Raw genomic sequence first — 20860 nt, forward strand, 5'->3', positions numbered from 1 at the left:
TTTTTATTATTGTCTCCTTTTGTCTTTGTTTTTATTATTGTCTCCTTTTGTCTTTGTTTTTATTATTGTCTCCTTTTGTCTTTGTTTTCGAGTGTCTTCTCGTTTATTTTTTTTGTTTTTTCTTCTTCTTTGCTCGCTGCTTTATTTTGTCTCTTTTGCTGTCTCCTATTTGACTGTATCATATTTGTTAAATTCTTTTTTCTCTTTCTTAAGCCCTTTGCTGTTGTTGTTGCTGCTGCTGCTGTTGCTGCTGCTGCTGCTGCTGTGCTGCAGGCGGCGTCTACGGCAGCATGATGGGGACCCCTATTATTAACCCTCCACAATCTGCTATCCTAGGTACAGCTTTTGCTGCTGCTGCTGTTGTTGCTGCTGCTGCTGCGGGGGGATTGCTGCTCGTGTGTTGCTGCTGCTGCGAGCACTTCGTCTATCTACTGCTGCTGCTGCTGCTGCTGCTGCTGCTGTTTCTTTGCTGCAGGCATGCACGGCGTAACGGAGAGGCCAGTTGTGCGCAACGGTCAGATTGTTATTCGCCCCATCATGTCAGTAACCCCAACCCATACCTGCAGCAGCAGCAGCAAGAGTAGCAGCAAGAAGAGTAGCAGCAAGAGCAGCACCAGCAGCAAGAGTAGCAGCAAAAGCAGCTGCAGCAAGGGCAGCAGCAGGACTAGCGGGAGTAGCAGCATCATGACTAGCAGCAGCACCACCACCATCAGCACCAACAGCAGCGCCAGAAGCAGCAGCAGCAGCAGCAGCAGCAGCGCCAGAAGCAGCAGCAGCAGCAGCAGCAGCAGCAGCAGGAAAATAGTATGATGGGTACGTATGTGTGTGCTGCTGCAGGTACCTGGCCTTAACATATGATCACCGCTTAATTGATGGTAGGGAGGCGGTGCTGTTTTTGTGCAGTGTACGAGATTATATTCAAGACCCCAGGAGAATGCTGCTGGGTCTCTAAACCCTAAACCCTAAACCCTAAACCCTAAATATGAACAGCAGCTACGCAGAAAGATGCAGCAATTTGAGCGCAACCCAACCATAAACATAAACTTTAATCTAACTCTAATCAAAATATAATAATATAAAATAGTATAATATATAATATAATATAATATAATATAATATATTAAATATAAGAAAGAATGCTGATGGGCCTCAATAGAAATAAACACGGAGGCAATAACACCAACAGCAGCAGCAACAACAGCAAAATAAAATAGAATAAAATAAAATAAATTAAATTAAATTAAACAGCAAGGGGCCCTCATTCACAAACAAACCCCTGAAAACGGGAGGGGCCCCTCGAGGGAGGGGCCCCCCAAGGCCTTTGATTACCTAAGGCGTTTGTTTACCTTTAAGTAGGGGCCCCTAAAGGCCTTTTCTTACATAGGGGGCCCCCCTCATGCAGGGGCCCCCTAAGGACCTGCTGTTGCAGGGGGGGCCCCCATTAGGGGGTCCCTAAGGCCATTTATCTTACATAAGGCCTCTAAGGAGGGGGCCCCGTAAGGGCCTTCTATTGAGAAGGGGGGCCCCCTATAGGCTGAGGCCCCCTGAGGCCATTTGTCTTACATAAGGCCTTTATGATGGGGGCCCCCTAAGGGCCTCCTATTATGTTGGGGTCACCCCTTCAGGCAGGGGCCCCCTAATGGCCTTATATTAAATAGGGGGCCCCCCTTTAAGAGGGGGCCCCTTAGAAGCCTTCTATTACATGAGGGGCCCCCCTTTAATAGGGGGCCCCCTAAGAGCCTTCTATTATATAAGGGGCCCTCCTTAAAGGGGGGGCCCCTTAGAAGCCTTCTACTAAGAAAACTAAAGAGGACTGTCGAGGGCCTTTAATAACAAGGGGGCCCCTTCACCGGCTCTTATTATTAGGGGCCCCCTAATCCCTTTGTGGGGCCCTCTGGTGGGGGCCCTAAGAAGTGGTATTTGCTTCGCCTGTGCGACGTTGGGGGCCCCCCTTAACTAGGGGCCCTTTCTATTGTGAGGCCCCGGAGGAAGAGGGGGGCCCCCCTTAGCCCTTAATACCCTCTAAACCCTATTAAACCCTGAAGATGTAAGAACCTTTTGGGGGCCCTCTCGTAAAGGATATATGAGCTGCACCCTGCACAGTAAACCCTAAACCCTAAACCCTCGCCGTTGGGTATCTTGAAGAGTTGAGGGGTACGACAGAGAGACGCAGGCTTTAAATAGAAATGCTCAGCAGTATATATAAACCCTAGACAAACCCGTAAAACTAAGTAAACGGCTAAACGCTAAACCCTAAATAAACCCCTCAAAATAAATAACCCACAAACCCTAAATAAACCCTAAACCCTAAATAAACCCTAAACCCTAAATAAACCCTAAACCTTCTTGTGAAGATATGTATATCTTACCTTACAGAAGGCCTCTTTAAGAAGAACAACTGCAGCAGAACGGCAGCTATAGAATGGTGCCGCCGCTGCTGCTGCTGCTGCCAGCACATTTGCTGCTGACATGATAATGAGGCGGACAGACAAAGTAAGAGAAGAAAGAACGAAGAGGCCCCAGGGCTGCATATCTTTCTTGTGTTTGTTTGTTGCATTAGAGGGCAGTGCACAGCTCAGGTGGTGTATTTAAAAGGGTGGAAGCAGCAATATCTCTTTCTTGATGCTGCAGCTGCAGCAGAGACACTGGAGGATTTCTTTTAATTGTTTATTACGGTTGTTTGTTTAGAGGGTTAGAGCGAAGCGAAGTGCAGAGAAGAATATTAAAAGGGGGGAGACCCACAGCAACGCCAATAAAACATGAGGAAATAAAGATGAATATAAAGATAGAGATAATAAGAAGAGATAAAAACAAAGAAAGTCATTTTTTAATGTCTTTCTATGAACTCTTGCTGCTACTACCTTCACACGCGGAAGGAGAGTAAGGTGTGGGGTGTATGTGCAGCTGTTTCTATCTCATCATTCTGCAGAAATAAATTAATTTAAATGCTATTATAATTATTTACTCAATTTTTAAACAAAAAAATAGATAGATCGCTCAAGGCTTGTAGTTGCGCTGCGGTGTATAGGCACCTCTGGTGACCCCACAGCTGCAAGCCTGTTTGGGGGGAGGTGGGGCAATTCTTTGAGAAAGAAGATGTATATTGTTGAAATAAATTAAAATAAGTATTTAATATAATAAATTATATTTAATTCAGCAAAAATAAAGAGAAAAAAGGTGCGTTTCATAGGTCTACTCGTACTGCCGCTGCTGCCGACCCTTCTACTGCTGCTGCTGCTGCTGCTACTGCTGCTGCTGCTGCTGCTACTGCTGCTGCCTGATCAGCAGCAGCAGCACCGCACCAGCGGTCACCACCTGCTGCGCATCTTTCATTCATTGTTTAGCTATTTCAAAGCAGCACATTTTTATAACATCTGATTTGTTGTATTTGTTTTACCTCCCTTTGTTGTTTGTCGGCCTATCTTCTTCTTTTTTCGTTTGTTGCTTCTGTTGTTCGCTCATAAACTGCAGCAGCAGCAGCAGCAGCAGCAGAAGCAACAACAGCAGGAGTTGGGGTTTGTTGTCCGTTGATTGACTTCTTTTTATTTATTAATTTTTTTCTGCATCGGGGGTATATTTATATCTTCAATTTGTCTATTTTGTTATTATTTACACCTCATATTTATTTATATTATTTATATTTATCCTCACATCCTTCCTTCACTTCATTTACATCCGTTGCCTAATACCGTAGGCGGCGCATCAGCAGCGAAGATGTCTTCTTCAGGCGCAGCAGCAGCAGCAGCTGCAGCAGCAACAGCAGCAACAACAGCAACAGCAGCAGCAGCAGCAGGATATGGCTTATCATCAAAGTCGCGCACTACAACTACCTCAGGTATATCAAAAGGAGGTGTATTAGTAGGGTTTTCTTCTCGGAGTTTGCTGCTGCTGTCTTTATTTGCTTTATTTTGCTCTTCTTCTTTATCTCGAGTTGCTGCTAGAGGCGATGAAGATGTTATGGATGCAGCAGAGGAGTGCCACGCTGGGTGGACCCTCACTAATGGGCAGTGCATCAAAGAAAAAGAAAGAAAAAGCATCAGCCCTTGTCCTCCTAAAGCAGCTATTGATGTAAGGCGTAGGCTTTAAAGCTTAGGGTTTTGGGTTTAGGGTTTAGGGTTTAGGGTTTAGGGTTTAGGGTTTAGGGTTTTGGGTCTAGGGTTTTGGGTTTTGGGATAGAGGGTTGAGACTGCACGTTGAGGGCTTAGACTTTAGGGTTTAGGGTTTAGGGCGTAGGGTTTAGGGTTTTTGCCTGTGGGGTTCGGGGTTTAGGGTTTAGGGTTTAGGGTTTTGAGCTGTACGGCTGCAGGTTGAGGGTTTAAGGTTTACGGTTTAGGGTTTGTCTCCTTGCTTGTTTTTTGTCGTTTGCCTCTGAAAGCCAGCTGTTGCAGTTGAAGCCCCGAGTTTATGAGGGTTTAGCGTTTAGGGGTGTAGGGTTTAGGTTTAGGGTTTAGGGTTTAGGTGTTATTGCGAGGGTCTACAGTTTAGGGTTTTATTTTGAGGGTTTATCAGTAGGCTCTGGGGTTTTATGCAAGGGTTTATGGTCTAGGGTTTACTGCAAGAATTTATGATGAGGGTTTAGTGTTTCTGACGAGGGTGTATGATGAGGGTTTAGGGTTTAGGGTTTAGGGTTTGCGATGAGGGTTTACTGCGAGGGTTTCAATTGAGGGGTTGTGAGGGTTTATGCCGTGGGCTTAAGAAGAGGGTTTACGGAGATTGTTTATGTTGGTGCTTTACGATGAGGGCTATAGGGTTTAGGGTTTAGGGTTTAGGGTTTAGGGTTTAGGGTTTAGGGTTTATACTCTTAGGGTCCAAGGCTAGTAATGTGAGCAGGGGAAAGTGTGTTATGATGGTTGTGGAAGATGATGGCGTGCAGCGGCGGTTTAGGCCATTAGGGTTTAGGGTTTAGGGTTTAGGATTTATTGTGTAGGGTTTAGGGTTTGAGGTGTATGTGCAGGGTGGTGAGTGTGTATTGGAGCGTTCGATAAAGGGTGCAAATGCCTAGAGTGTAGACGTTAGGCCCCATTAGGGTTTAGGGTTTAGGCCATTAGGGTTTAGGGTTTAGTGTATAGGCCACTAAGGTTTAGGGTTTAGTTCATTAGGGTTTAGGGTTTAGGGTTTGTTCCATTAAGGTTTAGGGTTTAGGTCATTAGGGTTTAGGGTTTAGTCCATTAGGGTTTAGGATTTAGGCGATTAGGGTTTGTTGCATTAGGGTTTAGGGTTTAGGGTTTAGGGTTTGGGGTGTATGTGCAGGGTGGTGAGTGTGTGGTGGAGCGTTCGATAAAGGCAGATTTGAGTTGTGGGCCTGGTCAGGAGTTAATAGGAGACAAGTGCGAGTATGAAGAGAAAACAGTAGCCCTGTCTTCATGTCCGAAAGGATATATATATAACGGTGTAGGCTGCAGTAAGACTCAAGAAATAGCAGGTGCTGTATCATGCCCTTCAGGCTTTAAGCTGTCTGGCGATGCATGCATAAGAGAAACAAAACAAAAAGCAGCAGCTGTATGTCCACCTAATTCAGAGTTTGCTGGGAATGATAAATGTATTATGATGGAGACAATACCTTTATCTAGATCGTGCCCTCTAGGGTTTACTCTTCAAGACGGAGAGTGTGTAAAGCAAGAAATAATAAGAGCAGAGATGCAATGCCCTATAGGTAGTAGATTAGAAGAAGGTGTATGCATACAAACAAATAAAGTTGCTGCGCATGCTGTATGTCCTCCTAATTATGAGTTCAACGGTAAAGAATGTTTAAATATACATTTATCTTCACCTTCATTATCTTGCTCTTCTGGATATCATCTGTCTCAAAATAAATGTATTAAAGTGCATGAGAAAGAAGCTATACTTCTATGCCCTGCTAAGTCTGAGTTAATAGAAGGACAGTGTGTAGAGAGAGAGACAGTTAAACCTCGTAGTGAGTGTCCTGAAGGGTCTCTCTCTTCAAATCTTATCGGTAAGAGTTTATGTGAGGTAATAACAACAACCCCACCGTCTTTACGCTGCCCACCGGACTCTATACTTGAAGGAGACAGATGCACAAGACGTACATCAGGGCATGTAGGTATATCATGTCCGTTAGGATATAAAGTAACAGGAGATGGTTGCTGCAGAGAGCAGCACGTACAGCCTTCTTTACTTTGTACAGAAGGAGCTATACTTAAAGATAATCATTGCGTTATTCTTGAGTCTTCACCAGCAAAACCTTCCTGTCCTGAAGGTGAGCCTACACCTCAGGGTACTTGTGTTAAAATGTATGAAGCCCCTTTAATAATGAACTGCCCTTTAGGATATAAGTTAAACGGCAATACCTGTTCAAGACGTAGTCAAACGCATGCAGCATGTGTATGCCCTCTAAATACAAGAATGAGAGGGGCGGAGTGTATCGTCACTGAGAGAATTCCTGCTAATACTTTATGTGAAGAAGATTATCAACAAGACGGTAAAGGCGGATGCATTAAGTTAGAAGTTAAACCGCCTAAAAGAAGCTGCCCTAAGACACACAAACTCTTCAACACATATTGCATTCGTAAAGCACCAGGAAGCTTCTTCCGCTCTCAGCCTTTATAAACTAACTCATCATCCCCCCTACCCTCCTCTTCATCTTTACCCTCCTGCTCCTCTTGCTGCTGCTCCTGGTGCTGCTGATGCTGCTGATGCTGCTAGTGCTGCTGGTGCAGCAGCAGGAAGCGCAGCTTCGCTGCAGCGCACGGAAGTGCAATAGCAGCAGCAGCAGCAGCAGCAGCAGCAGCAGCAATTCCTCACTTATGATATAGGCAATGCTTTAGCCGCCGCTGGTTTCCAGCTTCGGTATTTGCTGCAGCAGCACCTATTAAATGCTGCTGCTGCTGATGCTGCTGCACCGGCGGGAAGATATATCTCTCCTCTTCATGCAGTTGTGTGTAGCTGTTCTCTTTTATAGCTGAGCCTGGCTGTCAGCGCGCTGCAGCAGCGACGCAAGTCTGCTGCTGCGGCTGCTGCTGCTGCTGCTCCCGCTGTTGTTGCTGCTGTTGCTGCTGCTGCTGCAGCAGCAACAAACAGCAAAACAGCAACAGGTCTCCTTTGTCATGATTATCTTTTTGTTTTGCCTCTCCTGTTGAGGCTAAGAACTCCCAACTCCAAGCACCGATACACCTGAGCTGTACAGACACCTCATTCTTCACTCTTGCTGCTGCTGCTGCTGCTGCTGCTGCTGCTCTTGTTGCGTTTGTTGATGTGTCTGCATGCGTCTGTCTCTCTGTTTGTTTGTTTGTGCGGCACCTCTATATTATTTTTATATTATTGTTCATCGTCCTTTTTATATATTTTTAATTATTATTTTTGTCTCCTGCTGCAGTTCGTCTCCTATTATTTTTTCTTTCGTTTGCTGCTGCCCGACCCTAGGGTCTTAGGGTTAAGAGCCTGAGGGTTTAGGGTTTGAGGGTTTAGGGTTTGAGGGTTTAGGGTTTAGAGAGACACACAGATAACGCTAGTGAAGAAACAAACAATACGGGCAATACACACAAGCACAACCATTAACCTAACAAGCAGCAGCAGCAGCAGTTGCTGCTGCTGCTGCTGCTGCTTGTAGCTGTCGCAGCAAAAGCTGCAGAGGAACCACCGCATAGGGTTGCTGCTGCTGCTGCTCGTGCTGCAGTTGCTGCTGCTGCTCGTGCTGCAGTTGCTACTGCTGCTGCTGCTGCAGTTGCTGCTGCGGCTACAGTGTTCAGCTCATGCTAAGGCACACCCTAGCGAATAACTCAGCCGTTCTACAGCTGCAGTTGCTGCTGCTGCTGCTGGTCTATCTGCTGCTGCTGCTGCTGCTGCTGCTGGTCCAGCTGCTGCTGCTGCTGCTGCTGCTGTCTCTGCTACAAGTAATATTCCCCTTATCTCTGTTGTTTCTAAAACTACTGTTTGCTGCATCCCGTACTGCTTTCTCGTACTGATGGCAGCAGCAGCAGCAGCAGCGACTGCTGCTGCTGCCTGCAGTGTCTACGCCTTTGTTGGGTTAGAATGAGGCTAACTGCAGCACGAGAGCATTTCTATGGTGTGTGTACTGCACCATGGCTTTGCAGCAGCAGCAGCTACTGCTGCTGCTGCACGTTGCTGCTGCTGCATGCTGCTGCTGCTGCTGCTGCAGCTGCTGCAGTATGTTTGGTTGCTGCGACTGGCGGCGGTCTGGGGGCGAGGCAGCAGCGCATGCTGCTATTAATAGAGTTAATAATAAAAAATAAAATATGTTTAATTAATTAATACATCATGAAATAATACTTCTATATTGCATCGCGTCCCTCCGCGCAGGGCAGCAACAAGCTGCTGCTGCTGCTGCTGCTGCTGTTGCCGAGCGCCTCTTCTACTGCTACTACTGCTACTGCTGCTGCTGCTGCAGTTTAGTTCAGTGTTCTGTGTATGGATCTACCGCACTCTGCTGGAGGGATAGGGGAGCGGGGTGTATGTACAGCCTCGGCGTTGCAGCTGCTGCAGCAGCGACGCCAGCAGCAGCAGCAGCAGCAGACGAGCCTGGCTATTGGGGCTTGTGTCTTCACAACGCCTATAGCAGAGGAGTCTACAAACGGCTCGTAACCTCGCAAGTAGCAGCTGCTACCGCAGCAGCAGCAGCAGCAGCAACAGCAGCAGCAGCAGCAGCAGCAGCAACCGCAGCATCTTCCTAGTGCGTCAATAGGAAATGGATGAGCTGCAGCTGGGGAGAGCGGCTGGTGCTCAGCAGCAAGAGCCTCCCAATGGAGAGCAGCAGCAGCAGCAGCAGCAGCAGGTGCTGCAGCAGCAGCATCTACTGGTGGCTGCTGACTTAGAGAGAGGCAGTCAATCTGATGGGCAGGTGCCTCTCTTAGGACATCGTCAGCAGCAGCAGCAGTCTCTGCAGCACCATCGGCAGCGCCACCTACATCGGCACAGCCGCACAGCAGCAGCAGCAGCAGCGGCAGCAGCAGACAGCTACTGGCTGCAGCTGAGGATATTCAGCTCCCTCACTCTGCATGCAGTTAATATCTGCGTGCATTCGCTTAATGCTGTGCTGCTCTTCAAGACGTAGGCCTTCTGCTGCTGCTCTCCTGCTGCTGCTGCTGTTCTCATTTCTTCTGCTGCTGCTGGTATTCTCGCCGCTGCAGCAGCAGCAGCAGCAGCAGCAAGTGCTGCTGCTTCTCCTGATGTTGGTAGTGCCTATTTTAGCTGTCTCTTCGTTTGCTTTTTCTGTCCCCTGTAGCGTTCTTTGCTTGCATATATATATTTGTATATACATATATATATAATTAATATATATATATATATACATGTATATGTACATATATATATTAATTATATATATACAAATATATATATATATATATATATTTATGTTTGTATTTTATTATTATTATTATTATTATTATTTATTTTCTTTGTCTGATAAACAAATGAAAAGACACCGCATCCCTCTGGTCTTGGCTGTCTCCTTTATCAATTTGAATAAGAATATCTTTAATAAATAAATAAATTAATTAATTAATTAATTAATTAATTAATTAATATTTATTTATTTATTTATTTGTTTGTTTTGCATGCAGGGGTGCGGTGGGCAGCTCGTTGCTGGTGCTGGCGCTGCAGACTGTCTCCTCGCTGCACTTGTCTATTACTTATGCTGCGGAGAGACAGCCCCTTAAAGCAGCAGCAGCACTGCTAGGGCTCAGCCTCTTCCTTGAGGTCAAATACTCTTCATGCTGCTGCTGCTGAGGCTGCTGCTGCTGCTGCTGGGGCTGCTGCTGCTGCTGCTGGGGCTGCTGCTGCTGCTGCTGGGGCTGCTGCTTCTGTTGCTGAGGGTTCTGCTGTGGCTGCTGGGGGTTCTGCTGCTGCTGCTGGGGCTGCTGCTGCTGCTGCTGGGGGTTCTGCTGCTGAGGCCGCTGCTGGGAGTGCTGCTGCTGCTGCTGGTGGTTCTGCTGCTGCTGCTGGAGCTGTTGCTGCTGCGGCTGTTGTTGCGCTGTTACTGTTGGAGGTGCTGCTGCTGTTTCCACTGTCTGTGCAGCAGTTGCTGCTGTTGCTGTTGCTGCTGCTGCTGCTGCTGCTGCTGCTGCATGTAATGCTCTTCCCTTCTACGAGAAGAAGCAGCTGCTCTCTCCCGTCATTGTTGTAGCTGTTTGTGTTGCTGCATGCATGACTGCTGCAGACAAAAGCATTTGCTGCTGGCAGCAGCAGCAGCAGCAGCAGCGCCAGTAGGCTGGAGGAGATAGAGTTTGTGTCTCTCCCTCTCACGCATCTGCCTCTGCTGCACGTCTACACCAATATGCTGCTTTTCGGGAACGGCACCCACTTCATACACGGTCCACTGCTGCTGTTGCTGCTGCTGCTGCTGCTGTTGGTGCTGCTGTTGTTGCTGCTGGTGGTGGTGGTGGTGGTGCTGCTGCTGCTGCTGTTGGTGCTGCTGTTGTTGCTGCTGCTCTTGCTGCTGCTGCTGTTGTTGTTGTTGTTCCTGCTGCTGTTATTACTGTTGTTGCTGCTGCTGTTGCTCGTATTGCTGCTGTGCTGCTGCTTCTGCTGCAGCAGTTGCTTCTTACTGCGTTGTTGCTGTTGTGCTCTGCTTATGCATACTGTGGTGCCGTGCATGCATTCAGTTGCTGTTGCTGCTGTCGTTGCCGCATTTGTCTGCTGCTGCTGCTATAATAATAATCATCATCTGCTGCTGCTGCGATCATGTGCTGCTGCTGCTGCTGCTGCTGCTGCTGCTGCTGCTTCAGAAGAAGGGGGTACGGACTTGCGCACAGCAGCAGATGCATTTTCTCTGTTAAACGACAGCAGCAGCCGCAGCGGGAGCTGGCGTGTTGCTGCGGTGCAGCGGCTGCTGCTGCTGAGCTGCGCCTGCTGCTTCTGCTGCTGCTGCTTCACCGTTGCTGTTCTTGTGTCTAAGAATCTTATCATCAAAGGATTGCAAGCAGCAAATGGTTTCTCCGCCTTAGCCTCAAGACGCCCCAAAGCTGCTGCATTCTGCGGTAAGCCAGCAGCAGCAGCAGCAGCAACAGCGAGAATAGAGACAACAGCACCACAGAGAAAGTCAGTAGCAGCAACAAGATTAACAATAGCAGCAAGAGTAACAGAAACAGCAGCAGCAGCAGGAGGCATCCACCAGTTCATCTGCTGTTTATGGGGTCTGCATAATCTGCAGCTGCTGCTGCTGCTGCTGTTACTGCTGTTTCTGCTCCTGGTGCTACTGTATCTGCTGCTGCTGCTGTATCTGCTCCTGCTGCTACTGTATCTGCTTCTTCTGCTGTTTCTGCTGCATCTGCTGTATCTGCTGCATTTGCTGCATCTGCTGTATCTGCTGCTGCTGCTGCTGCTGCTGCTGCTGCTGCATAGGGTTGGTGCTGCTGTTTCACTGTCTGGACATCAGTTTGCGCATGCTGTCTCTGGGCCTCATCAGCGACAGCCTATTCTCTCCTTATAACTTTCTTACTGTCTTCTTCTTACAAGTAAATCTTTTATTATTATTATATTATTATATTATTATAATTATATTATTATTTTTATTTTTATTATGTATTGTTATTGTGGTTGTTATTATTGTTATTATTGTTGTCTGTGTTTGTTTGTTTGTTTTGTTTATTTAGTAGTTTGTCATTTATTTATTTATTTATTTATTTATTTATTTATTTATTTATTTATTTGTTTGTTTGTTTATTTGCTTACTTATATACATTTATTAGTATATAAATAAAATTATATATAAATAAATAAATAATATATATATATATATATATATTTGTGTGTATATATACTGCATTTAAGAATTATTTTTTCGTTTGTTTATGTCAATTAATTTATTTATTTATAGTGGTTGCATTTGTCTCCTTTCTCTTCAATCAGTAGCTGCAACTGCAGCAGCTGCTGCTGCTGCAGCTGCTGCTGTTGCTGTACTACTGCCCCTACTACTAGTTCTACTGCTACCCAATGCTGCTGCTGCTCACTGTTGCTGCTGCTGCTGCTGTTGCTGTTGCTGCTGCTGCTGCTGTGGGGTGTACAGACGTTTTACGTGGTGATATTCCTCAGCGCTTCTTCGAACTTTCTTCCTGCCTTTTTGAAGGGCCTCTTTGCTGCTGCGGTGTCTCCGCTGCCCGCGTTATTAGCAGCAGATGAAACCATGTAAGCAGCAGCAGCAGCAATAGCAGCAGCAATAGCAGCAGCAGCAGCAATAGGAGCAGCAATAGCACCAGCAAAGACAAAGGCACCAGCGGCAGCAATAGCATCAATAGCAGCAACTGCAGCAACAGCAATAACAGAAGCAGCAGCAATAGCAGAAGCAGGAGAAGCAACAGCAATAGCAGCAGCAGCAGCAGCAGCAGCAGCGGAGGTGCAGCAGATGTAGCAGCACCAGGGGCAGTAGGGACAGCAGCAGCAGCAGCAGAAGCAGCGGGTTATGTGTCTCTGTCTCTCTCTTTGTTTTTATTTTTATTTTCATCGCCTTCTCTCTGCTCTCTCTGTTTTATTTATGTTTGTCTGTCTCTGCTTATTTATTTTTTGTCTCCTGTCTCTGTCTCCTCTCTCTTTTTTCTGTCTTTCTTCTCTTTAGTTAAATATAATATATTATAATTAAATTAATATAATTTAATTCATTTAATGCATTAAATTAAATTATTATTATTATTATTTATTATTATTATTATTATTATTATTATTATTATTATTATTATTATTATTATTTATTATTATTTATTATTATTATTATTATTATTATTATTATTATTATTATTATTATTTGTTTGCTGCAGGCTACGCCGAAGGCGGGTGTGTTTGCTGCTGCTGTGTCTCCGCCTGTTTGAATTTTGTTTTATTTTGTCTCTCGCGGCTGTCTCCTTCACTCCCAAGGACTCACCCAGCCTCACCATCGCCACGTACGTCTCAGCACCTAGCTAGCTAGCTAGCTAGCTAGCTAATTAGATCTCTAGCTAGCTGACTAGTTAGATGGCTAGCCAGCTAGCTAGTTAGATGGCTAGCTAGCTAGCTAGTTAGATAAATAGATAAATAGGCAGATAGATGGATAGATAGCTACCTAGATAGCTAGATAGATAGACAGCGAGCTAGCTAGCTGCGTGGCTAGCTAGTTAGCTAGCTCAGCTAGCTAGCTGCCTGCTCACAGTGACGGAGAACCAACAGCCCTAAGCTAGCTAAAGAGAGAGCGACATTGAGAGATCTAGATAGCTACCTAGATAGCTAGCTAGATAGCTAGCTAGCTAGCTAGCTACGTTTGTGTGGTAGGTTTTAAGAGGGGGCTGCGGGTGTTTGTGTGGCGGTGTCTCTGCTGCTGTTCTGCTGCTGTCTCTGTTTATTTTTGTCTCTTGTCTCTCTTCTCGTTGTTTGTTTTGCTGCCTTTGTCTGCAAGAGGGCCGCAGCAGCTGTTGCTTTGGGTTTGCTGCTGCTGTGCTGCTGCAGCAACGTGGGCCTCGTCTTGCTGCTGCTCAGCATGCTGGTGCTGCTGCTGCTGCTGCACCTGCAGCGGCACTACGTGGAGCTTGTTGCTGCCTGGCAGCAGCAGCACCACCGCAGCCGCCGCGCTCACATCGGATTGCGGCTGCTGCAGCTGCAGCGCTCAAGGACCAGCAGCAGCAGCAGCAGCACTACCACCACCACCCCCCAACCACCAGTAGTAGCAGCAGCAGCAGATCGCAACACCGCTGCTGCTGCTGCTGGTCCTCCGTAGGTGGCAGCAGAAGATGTCTGTACACCCGAATCCACAGCGTGGCGTCGCCGCAGCGATGGCAGTGCGAGCGACAGCAGCAGCAGCAGCTGCAGCAGCAGCAGCAGCAGTTGTTGCTGCTGCTGCTGCTGCTGTCGCTAAGAGATTCGTTGAATTTGCGTAGGGCCTGCCTTTGTGGCGGCTCTCTCGTGAACTTCCAGTTACTGAATGCCGCCACGGCCAGCTAGCTGCAACACAGGAGCCTAGCTAGCTAGCTAGCTGGCTAGCTAGCTAGCTAGCTAGGCAACTAGAGAACTAGCTAGCCAGCTAGCGTACTTACTAGATAGCTAGAGAACGAGTTAGTTAGCTGGTGGGAGCGTAGTTAGCTAGATCCAGCTAGCTGCAATGCAGCTGCGTATTGAGCTAGCTAGCTCGCTGCAGCTGGCTAGCTAGATGGAGCTAGCTAGGTAGCTAGCTAACTGCGGCAATCTGTACAACGTAAACCCTAAACCGTAAGCTGCTGCGCAGGTGGTCGTAAGAGGGTTCCTATGCTGCAGGCCGTATGCAAAGCTAGCTAGCTAGCTAACTAGCTATCTAACTATCCAACTGGCTAGCTATCTGGCGGGATATCGATCCAACTAGCTAGCTCGCTAGCTAGCTAGCTAGCTAGTTGGGTCGAGGGCTACCCCTACAGGGTAAGCTAGCTACTAGCTAGCTAGCTAGCTAGCTAGCTAGCTGAGAATCAGCAGCTAGCCAAACAGAAACTTGCTCTGCTGAGTTTCGGTGGACGCAGTGCACTCACACAAAAGATTGTCTGCTGCTGCTCCTTCCGTCCTTCCTGCTGCTGCTGCAACTGCTGCAGCAGCAGCAGCTAGCGCCGTTTTCGTTTGGGTGGCGGGAGCCGCCTATGCCACTGCTGCGTCCCCGGGGTCCAGGTGAGTGTGGGGCCCCACTGTTGCTGCTGCTGCTGCTGCTGCTGCTGCTGCAGCTGCTGCAGCGGAATGTTGCAGTGCTCTGGCCCGTCTGCCGCTGCGTCAAATGACTCAGCAGCAGGAGGAGCCCCCCAGGCATGTCCAGCAGCAGCAGCACCAGCTGCTGCTGCTGTTGCTGCTGCTGCTGCTGAGCGCGTGCTGCCTCTTGGCCTCCACACAAACTGGGAGACAGCCTCAGCAGCAGCAAGCCGCCGCCTAGCAGCAGCAGCAGCGCAGCAAGACAAAATAAGACGAGAGGTATCCTTATCGAGTCGTGACAATATGCTTGTGCCACTACTACTGCTACTGCTGCTGCTGCTGCTACTGCTGCTGCTACTGCTGCTGCTGCTGCTGCTGCTGCTGCTGCTGTGATTGCGGCCCCTAAATCTGAAGCGGTGGTTTGCTTCCCCTTCGTTGTCACTGCCACTGTCACTGTCACTGTCACTGTCACTGCTGCTGCTGCTGCTGCTGCTGCTGCTGCTGCTGCTGCAGCGCAGCAGCAGAGGCCTTGGTCTGCTTGCGCAGGTCCTCTCAACTCGCTTGACGAAATCTGTCCACGGGGAGAGCAGCGACTCCGCTCCCTCGGGACTGCACGCACACCGCAGCAGCACAAACAGCTAGCTAGCTAGCTAGTTAAGTGGCTAGCTAGCTAGTTAAGTAGCTAGCTAGTTGGTTATCTAGCTGGTTGGCTAGCTGGTTAGCTTGCTAGCTAGCTAGCTAGCTCGAACATTCAGTCCCTGGATAGCTAGCTAGCTAGGTTGGAAGTCACCAAGTCGCTGGCTAGCTACCTATCCACATAGCTAGCCAGCTAGCTAGCTATCTAGCTAGCTAGCTAGCTAGCCATCCAGCTTCTGCTTAGCTAGCTAGCTATCTCACCTGTATATAAAAAAACCCCGGTGGCGCCTTACGCCATCCACCCAACCACGCAAGATGCTGCGGCGGCCTCGCTGCTGCTGCTGCTGCTGCTGCTGCTGCTGCTGCTCCTGCGTTTCCTGTTGCATCCCTGCTGCTGTTGCTGCGCTGCTGGTACCCATATCCATACCCATAGTACTACTGCTGTTTGTACAGCCGTTAGTCGTTGCTGCTGCAGCAGAAGCATCTGCTGCAGCAGCACCGGTGTCAGCCCGCTGCGTATCCTGCTGCCCCGTTGCTCCTGAGTTGCTGGTTGCAGCAGGAGCAGCAGCAGCAGCAGCATTTGACGGTACTGCTGCTGCTGCTGGTGGTGGTGCTGCTGCTGCACCTCTGCAGCAGAACGGCGGCGCCAGTCCCCATGCCTCGTGGGCTTCTTTCAGTTGCTGCTGATGCTGCAGCACAAGTGCTTGCCTGCTGCAGCAGATTTGTCGCAGCAAAGCAAGGAAGTAGACAGCAGCAAGCCTAGGCGGCAGCAGCAGCTCCTCACTCAGCTGCTGCACCTGCGCATACACCGCAGCATCGCTCGCATCAAGACACCACAGCAGCCGATCCAAAAGCTGGCGTCCGCTGCTGCAGTCTGTTGCTGTTATTTCCAGCACGCAGTGCAGCTGCTGCTGCAGCGAGCTAGCGAGAGATACCAGCCTCTGCTGCTGCTGCTGCTGCTGCTCCTGCCCCTGCTGCTGTTCCTCCTGCCAAGGGACCTTCTTTCCGTCCCCAGCAGCAGCAGCAGAAGCAGAAGCAGAAGCAGCAGCAACTGCAGCGTCATGTGTGCTGCTCAAGCCATCTGTGGAGCTCTTGCTATTGCTACTGCTGCTGCTGCTGCTGTTGCTGCTGTTGCTGTTTGCTGTGCTGTCGGCCGCTGTTGCTGCTGCCAAGGGAGGCCGTTGCTGATGCTCTTGCTGCAAGGCGAGCCGCTGCTGCTGCTGCTGCTGCTGCTGCTGCTGCTGCTGCTTCCTCGCTTGCTGCATCAGCTGCAGCAGCAAAGTGAAATCCGCCTCCCGCTGCTGCGCGGTCGCAAGCTGCTGCAGCAAACTTTTCTGCAGCAGCTCCAGCACATTGAGGGTGTGCTGCCCGTCCATATCTGCTGCTGCAGCAGCAGCAGCAGAACTGTTGCTGCTGCTGCTGCTGCTGCTGCAGGGGTTCGAACGCGCTGCGGTGCGGGGGCCGTGCAGTGGCTGCTGCTGCTGCCGCTGCTGCTGCTGCTGCTGCTGCTGCAACCCAGACAGCTGCACGACGTGAGGTATATCATGCTCAGCTAGCCAGCTAGCTGCCAGGCCTTTTAAAGCGACGCCTGAGTCGCAGATATCCCAAACCACATCTTCCGCTGGAGGAAGCAAGCTGCTGCTGCTGCTGCTGCTGCTGCTTCTGCTGCTGCTTGTTCCAGCGGCTCCTCCTTCTCCCTCCGAAGGGACGCCAGCAGCAGCAGTAGCAGCAGAAACTGCAGGTGCTGTTGCTGCTGCTGCTGCTGCTTCGCCGCCCTTTCCAGCCCCTTGAGAGGCCTCGCTTCGGTGCCCAGTCTTTGCAGAGCACCCCCCTTCAGCAGCAGCAGCAGCAGCAGCAGCTAGGTGTCGTTCTAGGGCATCTGCTGCTGCGCTGCCGCAAGAAGCAGCAAGGTCCAGAGACAAGACACACAAACGTCGGTGCTGCGGCAGCAAGTGCATTGAAGGCGGCAGCAGCACGGGGTCTTCTAGAGCTGTTCTCCATTCTGCTGCTGCTGCTTCATGCTGTTGCGGTTGCTGCTGCTGCTGCTGCTGCAGTCGCTGCCGTTGCTGCCGTTTACTCCACCGCAGCAGCCGCCGCTGCTGCTGCTGCTGTGAGCGCTGCGACAGCAGCCTGAAGTTGGGTGCTGGATTAGGTCTCTGCTGCCGCAGCTGCAGCAGCAGCGGCAGCTGCTGCTGCTGCCCCTTAGCCCAGCCAGCAGCAGCAGGGCCTTCTTGAGGTGGTAGAGGAATCACAGAAGGCTCGGGGAGAGATATACCGTCATCTGCTGCTGTTGCTTCTGCTGCTGCTGCTGCTGCTGCTGCTGCACCAAACTGAGACGGCGCTAGGCCGCCCGCGAAGCCCCAAGGCAGCCCTGTTGCTGCATCTGCTGCTGCTGCTCCTGCTGTTGGCTGCTGCTGTGCAGAGGCCGTTTGCTTCACAGCTTGTTCCTCTGGGAGGATCTGCTGCAGCAGCTGTTCTTGCTGCTGCAGCAGCAGCGACAACTGGTGCTGCTTCTCAGCAGCAGGAAAGGTGTAGCGGAGCAGCTGCAGCAGCGCAGGCACCCCTGGTAAGTCCTCTGGAGCAGCAAACAGCTGCGCCACCTGCGGCAAAGTCGGAGAGGCAGCAGCAGCAGCAGCAGCAGCAGCAGTACCAGTTGTAGTACTAGGAGCTGCTAGCCCTGTCTGCTGCCACGCTTTGTCGTTGGCTGTACCTCCGAGCTTCGGATGGGTTGCCTGCTGCTGCTGCTGCTGCTGCTGCTGCTGCTGTTGCTGTTGCTGCTGCAGCGAAGGAGAAACGCCAGGAGGCCCTGTGCTGCTCGTGCCAGTAGGGCAACCTCCTTGCGGTGTGCTGCTGCTGCTGCTGCCGCTGCTGCTGCTGCTGCTGGGCAAGGATGGAATGCCGCTAAGGTCCGGGGAGAGGAGGGTCTGCGGCAGCTTGCCTGCTGCTGCTGCTGCTGCTGCTGCTGCTGCTGGGCTTGTCGCTGCACTATCAATAAATCTGCCCGCTGCTCCTGTAATTCCAGATAGAATTGTCTGCCCCAGCGAACGGATCTGCAGCAGCTGTCTCAGCTGCTGCTGCTGCTGCTGCTGCTCTTCTCGCAAGGCCTCTGCACTCCTCTGAGGCGTCATCAGCCACAGCTGCTGCGACTGCTGCTGCTGCTGCTGCAGCACAGCAGCAGCAAAATCAATTTCTTCCAGCAGCTGCTGCAGCGGCTGCGCCTTTGAATGCGGCACCACCGGCAGCTTGATGCTGCCTTGAATCGGGCCTGCTGCTGCTGCTGCTGCTGCATGCGCAGCAGCAACTGCTGCTGCACCGACTATACTCTCTAGAGCTTGTCTGGCCTCTACAGCAGCTGCTGCTGCTACGGCGTAGCTTGGAAGCCACCGCGGTTTGAATTCCCCTGCTGCTGCTGCTGGAGCTGAGCCTGCTGCTGCTGCTGCTGCTGCTGCATGATGCGCAGCAGCAACGGGAGCGAAGCCTGCAGCAGGTGAATGAGAGCCCCCGAAAGGAGGTCGTGACAAGCTTGAAGCAGCTTGCTGCTGCTGCTGCAGCAGCTGCTGCTGATCAGGCATGCCGTTGCTTCTGCTGCGTAGTGGTGCAGAGGGCTGCACTGCAGTTGGTGGCTTTGCTGCTGTTGCTGCTGCTGCTGTCAGCGGGGAAGCAGCAGCGCCTGCTGCTGAACTTCCAAGAGGGCGAGGCTGCAGCTGGCTTTGTCGCCGCTGCTGCAGCTGCTGCTGCTCCTGGTGCTGCTGCAGCTGCTGCTGCTCCTGCTGGTGGTGATGCAGTTGGTGCTGCTGCTGGAAGTGCTGCTGATGAAGCTGCAGCGGCCGCTGCTGCAGCAACGGCATTTGCTGCTGCTGCAGCTGCTGTTGCTGCTGGCCATGCTGCAGATGATGCGCGGAAGGGGCAATCTGCTGCTGCACGTAATGCTGCTGCTGCAGCTGGTGCAGCTGTTGCTGCTGCTGAAGAGGTTGCTGCTGCAGGGGATGGTGCTGCAGGTGTTGCTGCTGCAGCGGTTGCTGTTGCAGTTGCTGCTGCTGCAGGTGTTGCTGCTGCAGCTGTTGGTGCTGCAGCTGCTGCTGCAAATGCGGCTGCTGCAAGTGAGGCTGCTGCAGTTGTTGGTGTTGCAGTTGTTGCTGTTGCAGCTGTTGCTGCTGCAAGTGGGGCTGCTGCAAGTGGGGCTGTTGCAACAGCAGCTGTTGCTGCTGCTGCTGCAGGTGCTTTCCTTGCATGCTGCTGCTGCTGTTTAGGCGGAAGAAGAGGCTGCAGCAGCAGCGCCCCGGGGTCTGCTGCAGCAACCCCGCTGCAGCTACTGCTGCAGTTGCCGCTTCATTGGGCAGCTGGGGAAGACGCTTCCTAGGGTACGCAGCAGCAGTAGAAGCAGCAGAAGCAGCAGAAGCAGCAGCAAGAACAGCAACAACAGCAGCTAGGGCTGCTTCGTGCTGCTACAGCATGCTTGCTGTAGCACGTATGCAGCTGCAGATGTGGCAGCAGCAGCTGCAGCAGTCATTCAGTGTACATACACCTCGAAAGAAGGCCGTCACTGGTGAGGCCCCTGGCGGCGTACCCTGCTGCTGCTGTTGCAGTTGCTGCTGCCGTTCCTGCTGCTGCTGCTGCTGCTGCTCCTGCTGCTGCAGTCACTACAGTGTCTAGGAAGCTGAACGGCGTTGCTGCTGCTGCTAAGGCCAGGGAACGCCTTTTGCTTCTGCTACTGCTGCTCCTTATAACCGCTCCCTCCCATCTACTGGCGCATGCAACGCACATGAGCATTTGCTGCTGCTGCTGCTGCTGCTGCTGCTGCTGCTCCCTGTAGGAGGCCCGCAGTTGCCGCTGCTGCTGCTTGTAAGCGAGATAAGCAAAAAGGTCTAGTCAGCAAAATAAGAGAAATTTAATTATTTCTTCGGGTGTTTCAGCAGCAGCAGCAGCAGCAGCAGCAGCCCCGTCAGCAGCAAGCCCTGCAGCAGGAGGTAGCAGCAAGGACTTGTTCTGTAGGAAGAAGAGCAGCAGCAGCAGCAGCAGCAGCGGCAAGAGCAGCATCTACTGCTTCACCTTTATTAAACACATTTTATGCTACTGCTGCTTATCCTTTTTCTGTTGTTTTGTTCTCCTTTATTTTTGCTGCTGTCTTCTTGCCTAGGCTGTACGTACACCCGAACCCCCCAACCCTCCATAAGTAGTAAACGGTGTCTGTTTGTACATTACATTAAACTTTATTTTTTAATGCATTTCTTCTTCTAATTTATTTTTTTTAAATGTATCGATATCCCTGTAGAAGGACAGCACTAGCGGAGCCGCTGCCCTCTGCAGCAGACACCTGCCTAGACACCCGAGCCCATAGTTACGTGCAGGTCTAGACGCAGCTAGCTACAGCTAGCCATAGCTAGCCACAGCTAGCCACAGCTAGCCATACCTAACTACAGCTAGCTATAGCTAGCCATACCTGTTGGATGGTGCTCTGTTGTTGCTGCATTTGTTTGTATAATGTTGTGTAGCCGCTTCAGTGAGGGCCCTCGTTACGTTAGAATATTATTATTATTATTATTATTATTATTATTATTATTATTATTATTATTATTATTATTATTACTGGGAAGACCGTTGTTCTTTCTTCTCTGTCTTCCTCGATTGTATGCTGCTGCAG

At 50.4% G+C, this 20860-nt stretch overlaps 4 protein-coding genes across 4 annotated transcripts; 2 read left to right on the plus strand and 2 right to left on the minus strand.

The window, feature by feature from the left end:
• Nucleotides 1-273: 273 nt before the first annotated feature.
• On the plus strand, nt 274-810 carry EAH_00006560 (hypothetical protein; the record flags this gene model as incomplete). The annotated part of the gene is made up of 2 exons (XM_013392430.1): nt 274-336; nt 476-810. Coding segments are annotated over 2 exons (398 nt in total), but the record flags the coding sequence as incomplete, so codon positions are not given.
• Nucleotides 811-8662: 7852 nt separating this feature from the next.
• Nucleotides 8663-9028, plus strand: EAH_00006570 (hypothetical protein, conserved; the record flags this gene model as incomplete). The annotated part of the gene is made up of 1 exon (XM_013392431.1): nt 8663-9028. The coding sequence occupies one exon, from the start codon at nt 8663-8665 to the stop codon at nt 9026-9028; it is 366 nt and encodes a 121-aa protein (XP_013247885.1).
• Nucleotides 9029-9608: 580 nt separating this feature from the next.
• EAH_00006580 (hypothetical protein) lies at nt 9609-10572 on the minus strand (the record flags this gene model as incomplete). Its single annotated transcript, XM_013392432.1, has 2 exons — nt 9609-10061; nt 10276-10572. 2 exons carry the CDS (start codon nt 10570-10572, stop codon nt 9609-9611), a joined length of 750 nt encoding a protein of 249 aa, XP_013247886.1.
• Nucleotides 10573-14504: 3932 nt separating this feature from the next.
• EAH_00006590 (hypothetical protein, conserved) lies at nt 14505-19983 on the minus strand (the record flags this gene model as incomplete). Its single annotated transcript, XM_013392433.1, has 3 exons — nt 14505-15192; nt 15481-19575; nt 19745-19983. The coding sequence occupies 3 exons, from the start codon at nt 19981-19983 to the stop codon at nt 14505-14507; spliced, it is 5022 nt and encodes a 1673-aa protein (XP_013247887.1).
• Between the last annotated feature and the right edge of the window lie 877 nt (nt 19984-20860).

This window comes from Eimeria acervulina, genomic scaffold (assembly GCF_000499425.1).
Source record: "Eimeria acervulina Houghton genomic scaffold, Eah_scaff29, whole genome shotgun sequence".
In the NCBI taxonomy this organism is placed as follows: Eukaryota; Apicomplexa; class Conoidasida; order Eucoccidiorida; family Eimeriidae; genus Eimeria; species Eimeria acervulina.